The sequence below is a fragment of the Mobula hypostoma genome, chromosome 9, assembly GCF_963921235.1.
Source record: "Mobula hypostoma chromosome 9, sMobHyp1.1, whole genome shotgun sequence".
Taxonomy (NCBI): Eukaryota; Metazoa; Chordata; class Chondrichthyes; order Myliobatiformes; family Myliobatidae; genus Mobula; species Mobula hypostoma.
The window spans coordinates 76,944,385-76,961,574 of NC_086105.1; the positions used below are offsets into that span (position 1 = coordinate 76,944,385).

A 17,190-nucleotide genomic window follows, 5' to 3' on the forward strand; every position below is an offset into this window, starting at 1 on the left:
CATCTTGTAGGCATTAAACAAATTCCCTCTCTTACAATCCAACAACAAATTGATTTTCCCAATCCTCTTGCATATTGACGTCCCCCACTACAAATGTGTCATTACCCTAATTATGTTTCTTCTAGCTCCCTTTGCAACCTCAACCCCACATCTTGGCTACTATTTGGAGGCCTATAGCTCCCATAATGGTTTTTACCTTTACAGTTTCTTAGCTCCACTCACAAAGATTCGACATTGTCTGACCCTATGTTAGCTCTTTCTAAAGATGTAATGCCATCTCTTACCAATAGAGCCACACAAGTGCTTATGTCTTCCTGCCTGTCACTTCAATACAATGTATATCCTTTGGTGTTAAGCTCTCAAATTACAATTACATTTTTCTTCTCTACTCCCTTTTGAATGGATTTCTGATCAAAGTTTCCACGGTTCAGTTATTCATCCTTCCTACAGACCCCACTCTGAAACTCACAGGGAGCAACTATTTCAGACCTGTTTGGTAGGCTCAAATGCTGAGGCTTCTTCTGCATTACCTCTTGGATCTACATTCCTGAGTAAACTGCAGATTTGGTCGCAGCTATGATCTTGATCCCATTGAGGGAACCAGTGTCAATGATATATTTAGAACATCTCTGCCGTATTTGTTACCTTTATTGACTTGTGGGAACAGTAGGAACAACCAAGAGGTATGGTTTGTGACTCATTTTTTGTATTGATTCACTAATTGTTTACTGATTAAATTGACATACTGTTGGCCTCAATATGCCTGTTGAATTTTGCAGTTTGTTGGATCTCTCATCTATATAGACCATTGTTGGTTGACTTTCTCTTCTCCTCTCCTGCCTATCACTTCTCTCTGGTGCCCCTCCTCCTTCCCCTTCTCCTATGGTCTACTCTCTTGCCCTATCAGATACCTTCATCTTCAGCTTTTTATCTATTCCACCTGTCTCCTACCAACTTCTAACTTCATCCCCTCTCCTCCACCCTTCTACCTTCCCCCTCGCCTGGTTTGACCTATGACCTGCCAGCTTGTACTCCTTCCCCTTTCCTTTCCCCATCTTCTTATTTTGGTTTCTGCCCTCTTTATTTCCAGTCCTGCTGAATGGTCTTGACCCAAAATGTTGACTGTTTATTCCCTTTCTTCCATTTTGCCTGACCTGTTGAGTTCCTCTAGTGTTTTGTATGTGTTCTTGGTTGAAATCCTCCTGAGTTTCAGAGGATAATTTTATGCTATGTTAGGTCAGGTGTTTTGCTTTTGTACTCTGTGCATGGTAGCATTGTGGTTATCATAAATCTATGACAAATGACAATGCCTGTCTGTAAGGACTCTATATGTTCTTCCAGCTACTGCGAGGGTTTCCTCCGGATGCTCCACTTTCCACCCACATTCCAAAGACGTAAAGATAAGGATTAGGATAGTGAGTTATGGCCATGCTACATTGGTGTTGGAACTATGGTTACACATACAGCTGCCCAGCAAACTCCTCACGGATTTGATTTGATGCAAGTGACGCATTTCACTGCATGTTTCAATGAGACAAATAAAATTAATTGTTAATCTTCTCTTTGACCTTTAACCCATGGAGTTAGTATGACTTTCAGCTGCTGTCACCAGGTATTGAGAAGATTTCACTGTGGGCAGGTAATCTAACAGTATAAGCAAACCAGCACGTCATCCTATAAAATACACAAAATGCTGGAGAAACTCAGCAGGTCAGGTAGCATCTATGGAAAGGCATAAAGAGTCAACGTTCCAGGCTGAGTCCTGATTTACTCTGATTTGTCTATGTGACTCTGGAATTCTAGCATCTACAGAATCTTTTGTGTTTATGCTTTGCTGATTTACTTTAGGATTGAAATCTGTCAGTATGAACTGGCCTGACCTACAATGTGACTCCAAATTCACCAAAATCATTGTCTCTTACCTAGTATTGCTAATGATCTCATGAATGAATACATTCAGAAAATGTATGTAGTAATGAATTGTAGTAATATTAATTTTAAGAAGCAAAGATCAAAAACCTCTTTGGTTTTGTTGATACTGTGTAGGTTATCATGCAGACGTTATCCCCCACCTGGGACCAGATGCTGTTGTTCAGTAACATCCAGCTTTATGGTGACGTAACGGAAATAAATCAGGATCCTCCCCTGGTGGTTGTTGAAGTTTATGATCAAGATGCTGTTGTGAGTATAGAGCATTAATCTGCCTGAAGCATGGTGAAGCCAACCACACAGCTACTGTTTGTCAAGTTACTAAATTCCATCTCCATCCCAAACCATTTACTGGTTTCCCTTGAAGCCACCTATGCTAGTTAAACCGACCAATTCTGCATTGTTCCCATGTGATGCATTCTGCAGGCTCTGTCTATCTCCACCAACCCCCCACCCCCCCAACAGGGAGATGTTTGCTGACAATTAAGATTTTGCTTCCTTCAGGAGCATCATTAAAATTGACCCTTATGGACGGTCACTGAGAAGATCATTAAGGACCCCCACCACCAGAACATGCTCTCCTCTCATTGCTACCTTCAGAGAGGAGGTACAGGAGCTTGAAGACACATACTCATTATTTGAGAAAGTGTTTCTTCCTTTCCGCCATCAGATTTCTGAAGACAATGAACACATGAACACTACCTCACTATTCTTTGCTCTCTTTTGGCACAAGTATTTAATTTTAATATTTTTCTTATTATAATTTATAGTATATGTTATATATTGCACTGTACTTTCACCACAGAATAGCAAACTACATGACATATGTAGTGATAAAAAACCTGATTCTGATTCTGGTTCTAATACCCAATGCAGAATTCGGCTGCCATCTTTTCAATAAATTTCATTTTATGTAAAGTGCTTTTGGAAACCCTGAATTTATGAACACTAAGATATAAGTATAAATCTTATTTCCTTACATTTGACATGGGAGATTTATGCATGAAATCTCAAGTGCTATCTTGCCTCATGCCTCATAGGTCACCAGTGGTACTAGCAAGCTCTTTTTGTTATTAACCTCTGTTTGTGAATACAATGATTCTTGCTTCAGATTATTCAGCAAGTATTCACAGTTATATTAATAGCAAAAGGATAGTGAGGGATAAAATTGGTTCTTTAGAGAATCAGAGTGGACAGCTATGTGTGGAGCCAAAAGAGATGGAAGAGATTCCGAACAATTTCTTTTCTTCGGTATTCACTAAGGAGAAGGATGTTGAATTGTGTAAGGTAAGGGAAACAGGTAGGGAAGTTATGGAAACTATGATGATTAAAGAAGGGGAAGTACTGATGCTTCTAAGGAATATAAAAGTGGATAAGTCTCCAGGTCCTGACAGGATATTCCCAAGGACCTTGAGGGAGGTTAGTGTGGAAATACCAGGGGCTCCGACAGAAATATTTCAAATGTCATTAGAAACGGGGATGGTGCCGGAAGATTAGCATATTGCTCATGTCGTTCCATTGTTTGAAAAGAGTTCTAAGAGTAAACCTAGCAATTATCGGCCTGTGAGTTTGACATCAGTGGTAGGTAAATTGATGGAAAGTATTCTCAGAGATGGTATATATAATTATCTGGATAGACAGGTTCTGATTAGGAACAGTCAACATGGAATTGTGCGTGGAAGGTCATGTTTGACAAATCTTATTGAATTTTTTGAAGAGGTTACTAGGAACGTTGACAAGGGAAAAGCGGTGGATGTTGTCTATATGGACTTCAGTAAAGCCTTTGACAAGTTTCCACACGGAAGGTTAGTTAGGGAGGTTCAATCGTTAGGTATTAATATTGAAGTAGTAAAATGGATTCAGCAGTGGCTGGATGGGAGACGCCAAAGAGTAGTGGTGAATAACTGTTTGTCAGATTGGAAGCGGGTGACTAGTGATGTGCCTCAGGGATCTGTACTGGGTCCAATGTTGTTTGTCATATACATAGAACATAGAACATAGAATAGTACAGCACAGTACAGGCCCTTCGGCCCACAATGTTGTGCCAACCCTCAAACTCTGCCTTCCGTATAGCTCCCACCTTAAATTCCTCCATATACCTGTCTAATAGTCTCTTAAACTTCACTAGTGTATCTGCCTCCACCACTGACTCAGGCAGTGCATTCCACACACCAACCACTCTCTGAGTAAAAAACCTTCCTCTAATATCCCCCTTAAACTTCCCACCCTTTACCTTAAAGCCATGTCCTCTTGTATTGAGCAGTGGTGTCCTGGGGAAGAGGCGCTGGCTGTCCACTCTATCTATTCCTCTTATCATCTTGTACACCTCTATCATGTCACTTCTCATCTTCCTTCTCTCCAAAGAGTAAAGCCCTAGCTCCCTCAACCTCTGATCATAATCCATACCCTCTAAACCAGGTAGCATCCTGGTAAATCTCCTCTGTACCATTTCCAATGCTTCCACATCCTTCCTATAGTGAGGCAACCAGAACTGGACACAATACTCCAAGTTTGGCCTAACAAGAGTTTTATAGAGCTGCATCATTACATCGGGACTCTTAAACTCTATCCCTCGACTTATGAAAGCTAACACCCCATAAGCTTTCTTAACTACCCTATCCACCTGTGAGGCAACTTTTGGGGATCTGTGGTCATGTACCCCTAGATCCCACTGATCCTCCACACCACCAAGTATCCTACCATTTACTTTGTACTCTGCCTTGGAGTTTGTCCTTCCAAAGTGTACCATCTCACACTTCTCCGGGTTGAACTCCATCTGCCACTTCTCAGCCCATTTCTGCATCCTATCAATGTCTCTCAGCAATCTTTGACAATCCTCTACATTATCTACAACACCACCAACTTTTGTGTCATCTGCAAACTTGCCATCCCAACCTTCTACCCCCACAACCAGGTCATTAATAAAAATCACGAAAAGTAGAGGTCCCAGAACAGATCCTTATGGGACATCACTAGTCACAATCCTCTAAGCTGAATGTACTTCCTCCACCACGACCCTCTGCCCTCTGCAGGCAAGCCAATTCTGAATCCACCTGGCCAAATTTCCCTGGATCCCATGCCTTCTGACTTTCTGAATAAGCCTACCGTGTGGAACCTTGTCAAATGCTTTACTAAAATTCATATAGATCACATCCACTGCACTACCCTCATCTATATGCCTGGTCACCTCCTCAAAGAACTCTATTAGGTTTGCCCTTCACAAAACCATGCTGACTGTCCCTGATCAGACCATGATTATCTAAATGCCCATAGATCCTATCTCTAAGAATCTTTTCCAACAGCTTTCCCACCACAGACATAAGGCTCACTGGTCTATAATTACCCGGACTATCCCTACTACCTTTTTTGAACAAGGGGACAACATTCACCTCCCTCCAATCCTTCGGTACCATTCCCATGGACAACGAGGACATAAAGATCCTAGCCATAGGCTCAGCAATGTCTTCCCTCACCTCGTGGAGCAGCCTGGGGAATATTCCGTCAGGCCCCAGGGACTTATCTGTCCTAATGTATTTTAACAACTCCAACACCTCCTCTCCCTTAATATCAACATGCTCCAGAACATCAACCTCACTCATATTATCCTCACCATCATTAAGTTCCCTCTCATTGGTGAATACCGAAGAGAAGTATTCATTGAGGACCTCACTCACTTCCACAACCTCCAGGCACATCTTCCCACCTTTATCTCTAATCGGTCCTACCTTCACTCCTGTCATCCTTTTTTTCTTAACATAATTGAAGAATGCCTTGGGGTTTTCCTTTACCCTACTCGCCAAGGCCTTCTCATGCCCCCTTCTTGCTCTTCTCAGCCCCTCCTTAAGCTCCTTTCTTGCTTCCCTATATTCCTCAATAGACCCATCTGATCCCTTGCTTCCTAAACCTCATGTATGCTGCCTTCTTCCACCTGACTAGATTTTCCACCTCACTTGTCACCCATGGTTCCTTCACCCTACCATTCTTAATCTTCCTCACTAGGACAAATTTATCCCTAACATCCTGCAAGAGATCTCTAAACATCGACTACATGTCCATAGTACATTTCCCTGCAAAAACATCATCCCAATTCACACCTGCAGGTTCTAGCCTTATAGCCTCATAATTTGCCCTTCCCCAATTAAAAATTTTCCTGTCCTCTCTGATTCTATCTTTTTCCATGATAATGCTCAAGGCCAGGGAGCGGTGGTCACTGTCCCCCAGATGCTCACCCACTGAGAGATCTGTGTCCTGACCTGGTTCATTACCTAATACTAGATCTAGTATGGCATTCCCCCTGGTCGGCCTGTCCGCATACTGTGACAGAAATCCGTCCTGGACACACTTAACAAACTCTGCTCCATCTAAACCCTTGGAACTAATCAGGTGACAATCAAAATTAGGTAATTTAAAGTCACCCATAATAACAACCATGTTATTTTTGCACCTTTCCAAAATCTGCCTCCCAATCTGCTCCTCTGTATCTCTGCGGCTACCAGGGGGCCTATAGAATACTCCCAATAGAGTAACTGCTCCCTTCCTGTTCCTGACTTCCACCCATACTGACTCAAAATAGGATCCTGCTACATTACCCACCCTTTCTGTAGCTGTAATGGTATCCCTGACCGGTAATGCCACCCCTCCTCCCCTTTTTCCGCCCTCTCTATCCCTCTTAAAGCACTGAAATCCAGGAATATTGAGAATCCATTCCTGCCCTGGTGCCAGCCAAGTCTCTGTAATGGCCACTACATCATAATTCCATGTATGTATCCAAGCTCTCAGTTCATCATCTTTGTTCCTGATGCTTCTTGCATTGAGGTACACACATTTCAGCCCTTCTACCTTACTGTCTTTACACCGTTTATTCTGCTTCTCTTTCCTCAAAGCCTCTCTGTATGTTAGATTTGGCTTTACTCCATGCACTTCTCTCACTGCTCTATCATTCTGGGTCCCATCCCCCTTGCAAATTAATTTAAACCCTCCCGAACCATGCTAGCAAACCTACCTGCAAGGATGTTGCTCCCCCTCGAGTTCAGGTGCAACTCATCCAATCTGTACAGGTCCCACCTTCCCCAGAAGAGATCCCAATGATCGAAAAATCTAAAACCCTGCCCCCTGCACCAACTCCTCAGCCACGCATTGAACTGCCATCTCCTCCAATTCTTACCATCACTGTCACGTAGCACTGGCAACAATCCTGAGAACGCCACCTTTGAAGTCCTGTTCTTCAGCCTTCTGCATAGTTCCCGAAACTCACACTTCAAGACCTCATCCCTCTTCCTGCCTATGTCATTGGTCCCAACATGTATCACGACTTCTGGTTGCTCTCCCTCTCGTACCAGGATGTCGTGCACCCGGTCAGAGACATCCCGGACCCTGGCATCCAGGAGGCAACAAACCATGCGGGTGTCCTTCTCACGTCCACAAAATATCCTGTCTGCTCCCCTGACTATAGAGTCTCCAATGACGACAGCTCTCCTCTTCTCCATCCCACCCTTCTGCACCACCGGGTTAGACTCAGTGCCAGAGGCCCTGCCACCGTGGCTCACACCTGGTCGGTCATCCCCGCCAACAGTATCCAGGACGGTAAACTTATTATTCAGGGGAATGGCTGCAGGGGTGCTCTGCACTACCTGTCTGCTCACCTTCACTATCCCCCCTCTGACTGTCACCCAACAACCTGCTTCCAACAGCCTAGGTGTGACTACCTCCCTGTAGCTCTCATCTATGACTGCCTCTTTCTCCCTTATGAGTCGAAGGTCATCCAGCTGCTGCTCCAGATTCCTTACATGGTCTTCCAAATCACCCAGCCGTATGCACTTCTGGCAGATGTAACTCTGCGGGAGAGGGGCGTTCCCTTGAGACTGCCACATCTCACATGAGAGGCACATCACCATCTCAGGAGGCATTGTAAAGACTAACTGTGAGCAAGCTTGTTCTCCGACTCTTCTCGTCGAAGCCTCTTGCGTCAAAGCCTCAAAGCTTTAATATACATTAATGATCTGGATGATGGGATGGTAAATTGGATTAGTAAGTATGCAGATGATACTAAGATAGGTGGAGTTGTGGATAATGAAGTAGGTTTTCAAAGCTTGCAGAGAGATTTTGGCCAGTTAGAAGAGTGGGCTGAAAGATGGCAGATGGACTTTAATGCTGATAAATGTGAGGTGCTACATTTTGGTAGGACTAATCAAAATAGGAAATACATGGTAAATGGTAGGGCATTGAAGAATGCAGTAGAATAGTGTGATCTAGGAATAATGGTGCATAGTTCCCTGAAGGTGGAATCTCATGGGGATAGGTTGGTGAAGAAAGCTTTCGGTATGCTAGCCTTTATTAATCAGAGCATTGAGTATAGGAGTTGGGATGTAATGTTGAAATTGTACAAGGCATTGGTGAGGCCAAATTTGGAGTATTGTGTCCAGTTCTGGTCACTGAATTATAGGAAAGATGTCAACAAAATAGAGAAAGTACAGAGAAGATTTACTAGAATGTTACCTGGGTTTCATCACCTGAGTTACAGAGAAAGGTTGAACAAGTTGGGTCTTTATTCTTTGGAGCGTAGAAGGTTGAGGGGGGACTTGATAGAGGTATTTAAAATTATGAGGGGGATCGATAGAGTTGATGTGGATAGGCTTTTTCCATTGAGAATGGGGGAGATTCAAACAAGAGGACATGATTTGAGAGTTAAAGGGCAAAAGTTTAGGGGTAACATGAACGGGAACTTCTTTACTCAGAGAGTGGTAGCTGTGTGGAACGAGCTTCCAGCAGAAGTGGTTGAGGCAGGTTCGATGTTGTCGTTTAAAGTTAAATTGGATAGCTATATGGACAGGAAAGGAGTGGAGGGTTATGGGCTGAGTGCAGGTCGGTGGGACTAGGTGAGAGTAAGAGTTCAGCATGGACTCAAAGGGCCGAGATGGCCTGTTTCCGTGCTGTAATTGTTATATGGTTATAAGTAATGTGCTTACACAATGCATTATGTGCATACACAGATACTGGATTTATTCTCCTTGGATAAACTGAGAGTCCCTCAAACTTGTATTTCGATCTGAAACTCAGCAGGTCAGGCAGCATCTATGGAGGAGAATAAATGGTCAATGTTTTGGACTGAGATTCTTGATTGGGACTGGAAAGGAAGGGACAGAAGCCAGAATAAGAGGTGGGGAAAGGGGAAGGAGTAGAAGCTGATAAAGTGAAGCAGGAGACGGGGATAGTGGAATGATGGAGAAGGGGACATGAAGTAGGAAGCTAGGAGGTGATAGGTGGGTAATGGGCTAAAGAAGAAAGGATTTGATTGGAGAGGAGAATGGACCATTGAGGAAATAGAAGGAGCATAGGAACACGAGGAATGCGATGGGCAGCTTAACTTGTGAACCTTTACCAATCTTATTTTCATGGGTTGAACTCTATGTCAAATTGTTATAGGTACTGAATTTTCTTGTACGTTCCCTATATTACAGGGTAAAGCAGAATACCTTGGCAGCACAGTGGCGCTTCCAATTGTGCATCTGGTTGGGCAGGCTTATGTTCCGTCTGTACTTCGGTATTACCCAGTGTACTATGGCAGTGTACCTGGAGGCGAGCTTCTTGTGGCCTTTGAACTCCTGCAGGTATGCATGCATATGTTGAAGTCTATTTCCATTTCATATCCAAACAACAGGAATTCTGCAGATGCTGGAAATTCAAGCAACATACATCAAAGTTGCTGGTAAACGCAGCAGGCCAAGCAGCATCTATAGGAAGAGGCGCAGTCGACGTTTCAGGCCGAGACCCTTCGTCAGGACCCTGAAACGTCGACTGCGCCTCTTCCTATAGATGCTGCTTGGCCTGCTGCGTTTACCAGCAACTTTGATGTATGTTGCTTCCATTTCATATAATGCCCCAGTTTTAAATTGTTTCTCTAAACACAGTGCCTGAAGTATCATGAATACTTGCTGGAATGTACGTATTTATGCTCATTTTATTTCATATCTGTACTTTCACCTCTAACTTTATATTAATATGGTTCTTTATTTTTTATAACTGTTGAATGTGTCTTTGTTGCATGTTGCGCCATGACCAACACACTGCAGCAAATTCCCAATACTGTACATGGTGAATAAAGCTGATTCTTGATCCATCAAACCAAATACAGGAGAAACACACTATTCAATAATGGTCATTAATGGTACACTAGTAAAAAGTATATAATCAATTTTGGAACTAAATCTACACAGTTGTTGATAGTTCACTTCATATTCCGTATGGATAGCCTGCAACCTGACGGCAGGGACATTGACTTCCAGTAATTTCTCCTCCCTCCGACTTCCTCCATTCCCGATTTTGGCTCCCCTTTTACACTTCTCTTCTCCTTACCTGCCTATCACCTTCCTCTGGTCCCTTCCTCCATCCCACTTTTCAATGGTTCACTCTCCTGTCCCATCAGATTCCTTTTTCTTCTGTAATTGTTATATGGTTATATAGTTCTTCTGTCCTTTGACTTTTCCATCCATCACTTCCCAGTTTCTCACTTCTACCCCTCCCCCACCCACCAACCTTCTTCCTCACATGGCGTCATCTATCACCTTCTAGCTTGTACTGCTTTCTTTCCCCCATCTTCTATTCTGGAATCCTTTCCTCTTTTCCTTCCAGTCAGGATGAAGGGTCTTGGCCTGAAACATTGACTTTTATTCCTGTCTATTGATGCTGCCTAACTTGCTGAGTTCCTCCAGACTTTTGTGTATTTCACTCTGGATTTCCAGTATCTGAAGGATCTCCTGCATTTATGTGTTGCTGATTCTTCATACCTACTAAATCAAATTTGGCAGTGGGCTCAAATCATAATAAATTGCAACTCTCTCTGACAAGTTAAATTACTAATAGCATCAAGTCGGTGAAGTCTTCTAAAGCTTTGCTGAAGAAACCGCCATGGTTCTGCTGTGTGGAGATATGAGTCTGCAAATAGGAATCAGGAGCAACAGACTGCTGTATCCTAATAATTTTGTGATTGGATGGTTCTTTAGAAGTCAAGAATGAGGCATCAAACTTGTTGCTTACAATTATTTTATTAACTGTTACAAGAGCAGAAAATGAACAAAAAAGAAGAGCTGAGAGAACAAAGAAAAGGAGAAGGAAATCATGGTTGTCTCATACTCTATAGATAACAAAATTCCATTGATAACAATTTATCTTATAAAATAGTCAGATTCAAGTGGAATGACACCTGCTACAGCAAACTGAGAGGCTTTGTGAAACGTATAGAAACAGCTGTACTATAATTAGGCCATACGACCATAAGACATTGGAGTAGACTTAAGTCCTTTGGCCTATCAGGTCTGCTCTGCTTTTCAATAATGGCTGCCCTTATTTTTCCCCTCTCAGCCCCACTCCCCGGCATTCTCCCCGTAACCTTTGGTGCCATGTCCGATCAAGAATCTACCAAACTCTGCCTTAAATATACACAAAGACCTGGCTTCCACAGCTACCTGTGGTAATAAATTCCACAAATTCACCAACCGCTGGCTAAAGAAATTTCTCCGCATCTCTGTTTTAAATGGATACCCCACTATCCTGAGGCTGTGCCCTCTTGACCTAGACATTATGGAAAACCTCTTTTTCACATCTACTCCATCAACGCCTTTCAACATTCGAAAGGTTTTAATGAGATCCCATATCATCCTTTTAAATTCCAGTCCCAGAGCTATCTTCATATGATAATACTTTCATTCCTGGAATCGTCCTTGGAAACCTCCTCTGATCCCTCTCTGATGACAGCACATCTTTTCTTGGATGAGGATTCCAGAAATGACCACAATACTCAAGGTGAGGCTTCACCAGTGCCTTATGAAGCCTCAGCATCACATCTCTGCGATTGTATTCTAGATCTCTTGAAATGAATGCTAACATTGCATTTGCCTTCCTCACCACTGACTCTACATGTTTTAAGGTGTTCTGCGCAAGGACTCCCAACTCCTTTTGCATCTCAGATTTTTGGATTTTCCCTATTTAGAAAATAGTCTGCACATCTATTTCTGCTACCAAAGTGCATGAACATGCATTTTCCAACATTCTACTTCATTTGACACTTCTCTTAATCTGTCAAAGTTCTTCTGCATCCTACCCATTTCGTCAACACTACCTGCTCCTCCACTAATCTTCATATCATCTGCAAACTTGGCAACAAAGCCATCTATTCCATCATCTAAATCATTGATATACAGCATAAAAAGAAACAGTCCCAACCCTAACCCCTGTGGAATACCACTAGTCACTGGACGCCAACCAGAAAAGGATCCTCTTATTCCCTCTCACTGCCTCCTACCAATCAGCCGATGCTCTGACCATGCCAGTAACTTTCCTGTAATGCCATGGGCTCTTAACGTGGTAAGCAGCCCCATGTGTGTTACCTTGTCAAAGGCTTTCTGAAAGTCCAAATATACAACATCCACTACATCCTTTTTATCTATCCTACTTGTATTCTCCTCAAAGAATTCCAACAGGTTTGTCAGGCAAGATATTCCCTTAAAAAAATCATGCTGACTTTGTCCTAACTTGTCCTGTGTCACCAAGTACTCCATAACCTTATCCTTAATAATTGACTCCAATATCTTCCAACCACTGAGGTCAGGTTAACTGGTCTATGATTTCCTTTCTGCTGCCTTCCTCCTTTCTTAAAGAATGGAATGACATTTACAATTTTCCAGTCATCTGGCACCACGCCAGAGTCCAAGTATTTTTGAAATATCATTACTAATGCCCCCACAATCTCTACTGCTACCTCTTACAGAACATTAGGATGCAGTTCTTCTGGTCCAGGTGCCTTATGTACCCTTAAGTCTTTCATTTTTTTGAGCACTTTCTCCCTTGTAATAGTAACTGCACTCACTCCTCTTCCATCACACCCTCAAACACCTGGCACACTGCTAGTGTCTTCCACAGTGAAGACTGGTGCAAAATTCTCATTTAGTTCATCTGCCATCTTCTTGTCCTCCAGCATTATTTCTCCAACCTCATTTTCTTTTATCTCTATTATTTTTTACATAATTGAAGAAGGTTTTATTATCCACTTTGATATTGTTTGCTAGCTTACTTTCAAATTTCATCTTTTCCCTCCTAATGATTCTTTTAGTTGCTGTCCATAGAGCTTTAAAAGCTTCTCAATCCTCTATTTTCCCACTAATTTTTGTTTTGTTGTATGCCCTCTCTTTTGCTTTTACATTAGCTTTGACTTCCCTTGTCAGCCACGGTTGTACTATTTTACCTAATCACCCCCGGTTTTTTACATAACACCCAATCCAGTATAGCTGATCCCCAGGTAGGCTCAACGACAAACTGCTCTAAAAAACCATCTCATAAGCATCAACGAACTCACTCTCTTGAGATCCATTTCCAACCTGATTTTCCCAATTGACCTGCATGACTATCATAACATTGCCCTTTTAATACGCCTTTTCTATTTCCTGTGGTCCTCTTGTTGGGCGGCCTGTGTGTAACTGCCATCGGTGTCCTTTGCCTTCGCAGTTTCATAAGTCAATGCAGTAGTATTCAACATTTTCCGATCCTATGTCACACCTTTCTCCTGATTTGATGCCATTCTTTATCAGCAGAGCCACACCACCCCCTCTGCCTACCTTCCTAACCCTCCGATACAATGTGTAACCTTGGACATTCAGCCCTCAACTACAACACCCTTTAGCTATGATTCAATGATGGCCACAACATTGTATCTGACAATCTGTAATAGTACAACAAGATCATCTACCTTGTTTCTTCTACTCCGCGCATTGAGATATAACACTTTGAGTACTGTATTTGCTAGCCTTTTTGATTCTGCATCCCTAATGCACTGATAATCATTCCACTGGCTGCAATTTTGTCCTATCATCTGCCTGCCCTTCCTGACAGTCTGACTGCATGCTATCTTTTTTACCATCCATCCTATCCTGAGTCCCTTCATTCTGGTTCCCACCCTCTGCCAAATTAGTTTAAACCCTCCCCAACAGCTTTAACAAACCTGCACATGAGAATATTGGTTCCCCTCGGGTTTAAGTGCAACCCATCACTTTTGAACAGGTCATACCTCCCCAGAAGAGATCCCAATGATCCAAGAACCCGAAGCCCTGCCCCCAGCACCAGCTTCTCAACCACGCATTTTCTAAAAACTCACCCTGTTTCTATCCTCACTGGTGTATGGCACAGGCAGTAATCTGGAAATTCATGGAAAATTCACTGACCAAAATCATGTTTATAGGTATTATATAAATATATATTCAGCATATTTATAGAGAGAAGTGAAACTATAAGAAGAAGAGCAATGCTACAGCTTAATCCAATAAGAAAAATTGTTGGATGAACTCAGCAGGACGGGCACCATCTGTGCAGGAAAATGAACAGTCAATGGTTTGGGTTGAGGCCCTTCATGTGGACTCCAAATAAAAGGGTCAGGTTGAAGGGTTTTGACCAAAAACATTGACTGTCCATTTTTCTCCATAGATGCTGCCTGATTCAGAGTTCCTCCAAGATTTTGTCTGTTGGATCTTCCCCCTTTCTTTCTAGTCCTGATGTAGAATCCTTCTGGGTAGAGCTAAGATATTGCAAGGGTAACAAGATCCTAATGGGAGTTATATACAGGCCTCCAAACAGAAACCAGAATGTGGGATATAAATTTCAACAGGGCATTGCTCTGATAGTTATGGAGGGATTTCAATATACAGGTAAATTGGGAAAATCAAGTTGGTGCTAATATTAGATTCCAAGAGATGGAAGTTGTAGAATGCCAGTGAGATAGCTTTATAGTGCAGCTTGTTATTGAGCCCACTAGGGGATCAGATATTCTGGATTGGATGTTGTGTAGTGAACCAGATTTGACTAGGGGGCTTAAGGCGATGGAACCCTTATGAAGCAGTGATCATAATATCATAGGGTTCACCCTGTAGTTTGAGAGTGAGAAAATAAAGTCAGATATATCGGTATTACAGTAAATTAAAAGGAATTACAGAGGAATGAGAGAGGAGCTGGCCGAAGTTGACTGGAAGGGAACACTAGCATGAATGAGAGCACATCAGCAAATGGCTAGAGCTTCAGTAGACAATTTAGAAGATGCAAGATAGATCCCAAAGATGAATAACTATGAAGAATGAAGAAAGATAGCTAGGAGGCAACTGTAGTTGACAAGGGAAGTGAAAGAGTGTAAAAAGAAAAGTGAGGACATGCAATTATAGCAAAAATTAGTAAGAAGTTAAGAGGATTGGGAAGCTTTCAAAAGCCACCAGAAGGCAGCTATAAAGCCATAAGGAGATAAAAGATGAAATATGAAGGTAAACTAAACAATAATATAAAAGAGGTTACCAAAACTTTTCTTCAGATATTTAAAGAGTAAAAGAGAGAATGGAGTGGATATTGGACCACTGGATAATGACACTGGAGAGGTAGTAATGGCAGACAAGTGCAATAAGTATTTTGTGTCAGTCTTCACTGTGGAAGACATTAACAGTTTGCTACACCACAGAATTCTAAAAGAGGTAGTCGAAGAGAATGTGGAGGCACTATTAATGATCATTCAAAAATCAATATATTCTGGTATGGTTCTGGAGCACTGGAAAATTGCAAATGTCACACCACTCTTCAAGAAAGGAGGGAGGCAGAAGAAAGAAGTTCTTTTTCTAGGCCAGTTAGCCTGACTTTAGTAGCCAGAAGGATATTGGAGTCCATTATTAACAAAGAGGTTTCAGGGTATTTGGAGGCACATGATAAAATAGGCCAAAGTCAGCATTAAGGAGAAATCTTTTCTGACAAATATGCTGGAATTATTTGAGGAAATAACAGATAGAATGGACAAAGGAGAGTCAGTGGATGTTGTTTACTTGGATTTTCAGAAGGCCTTTAACAAGGTGATGCACATGAGACTGCTTAACAAGAGCCACGGTATACAGGAAAGATATTAGCATGGATAGAACATTGGCTGATTGGCAATAAGCAAAGAGTGAGAATAAAGGGATCTTTTTTTTATTGGGTGCCAGTGACTAGTGGTGTTCCACAGGGGTTAGTGTTGGAACTACTTCTTTTCACATTATGGGTCAATAATCCCCGCTCATTCTTCTAAACTACAGCAAGTACAAGCCCAGAGCCATCAAACACTCCTCATACATTTAAAACTTTAAGTCCTAGAATCATTCTTGTAAACCTCCTTTGGACACTCTCCAATGCCAGCACACCTTTTCTGAGATAAAAGGCCTGATAATGCTCATGATATTCCAAGTGCAGTCTGACCAACCCCTTATAAGGCCTCAGCATTACATCCTTTGTATATTCTAGTTCTCTCAAAATCAACGCTAACATTGCATTTGCCTTCCTTACAAATGACTCAAACTGCAAGTTAACCTTCAGGAATTCTGATCAAGAACTTCCAAGTCCCTTTGCACCTCTCACCTTTGAAAATTTTAACGTTTAGAAATCAGTCTATGTATTTATTCCTTCTAGCAAAGTACATGCCCAAACACTTCCTGATACTGTATTCCATCTGCCACTTCTTATGGTTTTTTTAGTTGCCTTCTGGTGGTTTTACGCTGTCAATCTTTAAAAATATCCACTCCAGTCTCCCTTTTACTCTCTGAAGAAAAGTTTTGATTTCCTCTTTTATACTATTGTCTAGGTTACCTTCGTATTTCATCTCTTCTCTCCATATGGTTTTTTTGTTGCCTCCTGGTGGCTTTCGAAAGCTTCTCAATCCTCTTAGCTTCCACTAATGTTTGCTATATTATATGGTCACATTTTCCTTCTTATGCTTTCTTTGACTTCTCTTGTTGGATTGATGGCATTGTGGCCAAGTTTGCAGGGGATATGAACAGAGATGGAGGGGCAGGTAGTATTGAGGAAGTTAGGAAACTGCAAAAAGACTTAGATAGATTTGAAGAATGGGCAAAAAGGCGGCATGGAATACAGTGTCAGGAAGTGCATGGGCATGTACTTTGCTATAAGGAATAGATGCACAGACTAACTTCTAAACGTTGAAAACTTCAAAAATCAGAGGTGCAAAGGGACCATAACACAATAAGACATCAGAGCAGAATTAGGCCATTCAGCCCATTGAGTCTCTTTCTCCATTCCACAATGGCTGATCCCAGATACCACTCATTCCCATACACCCTCCTTCTCACCATATCCTTTGATGTCCTGACCAATCATGATTCGATCAACTTCCGCCTTAAATGTACACACGGACTTGGGCTCTACTGCAATCTGTGGCAGAGCGTTCCACAGATTTAAAATTCTCTGGCTAAAAAAATT

At 42.1% G+C, this 17,190-nt stretch overlaps 1 protein-coding gene across 1 annotated transcript in view; it reads left to right on the top strand.

Annotated features, from left to right (window-relative positions):
* fer1l6 (fer-1 like family member 6) overlaps positions 1-17,190 on the top strand; it is a 395,360-nt gene that overhangs the window by 214,627 nt on the left and 163,543 nt on the right. The window contains exons 21-22 of the mRNA XM_063059547.1: positions 2,047-2,181; positions 9,387-9,536. Of these exons, the coding sequence (XP_062915617.1) occupies positions 2,047-2,181; positions 9,387-9,536 (285 nt within the window). The remainder of the gene's footprint in view (positions 1-2,046; positions 2,182-9,386; positions 9,537-17,190) is intronic.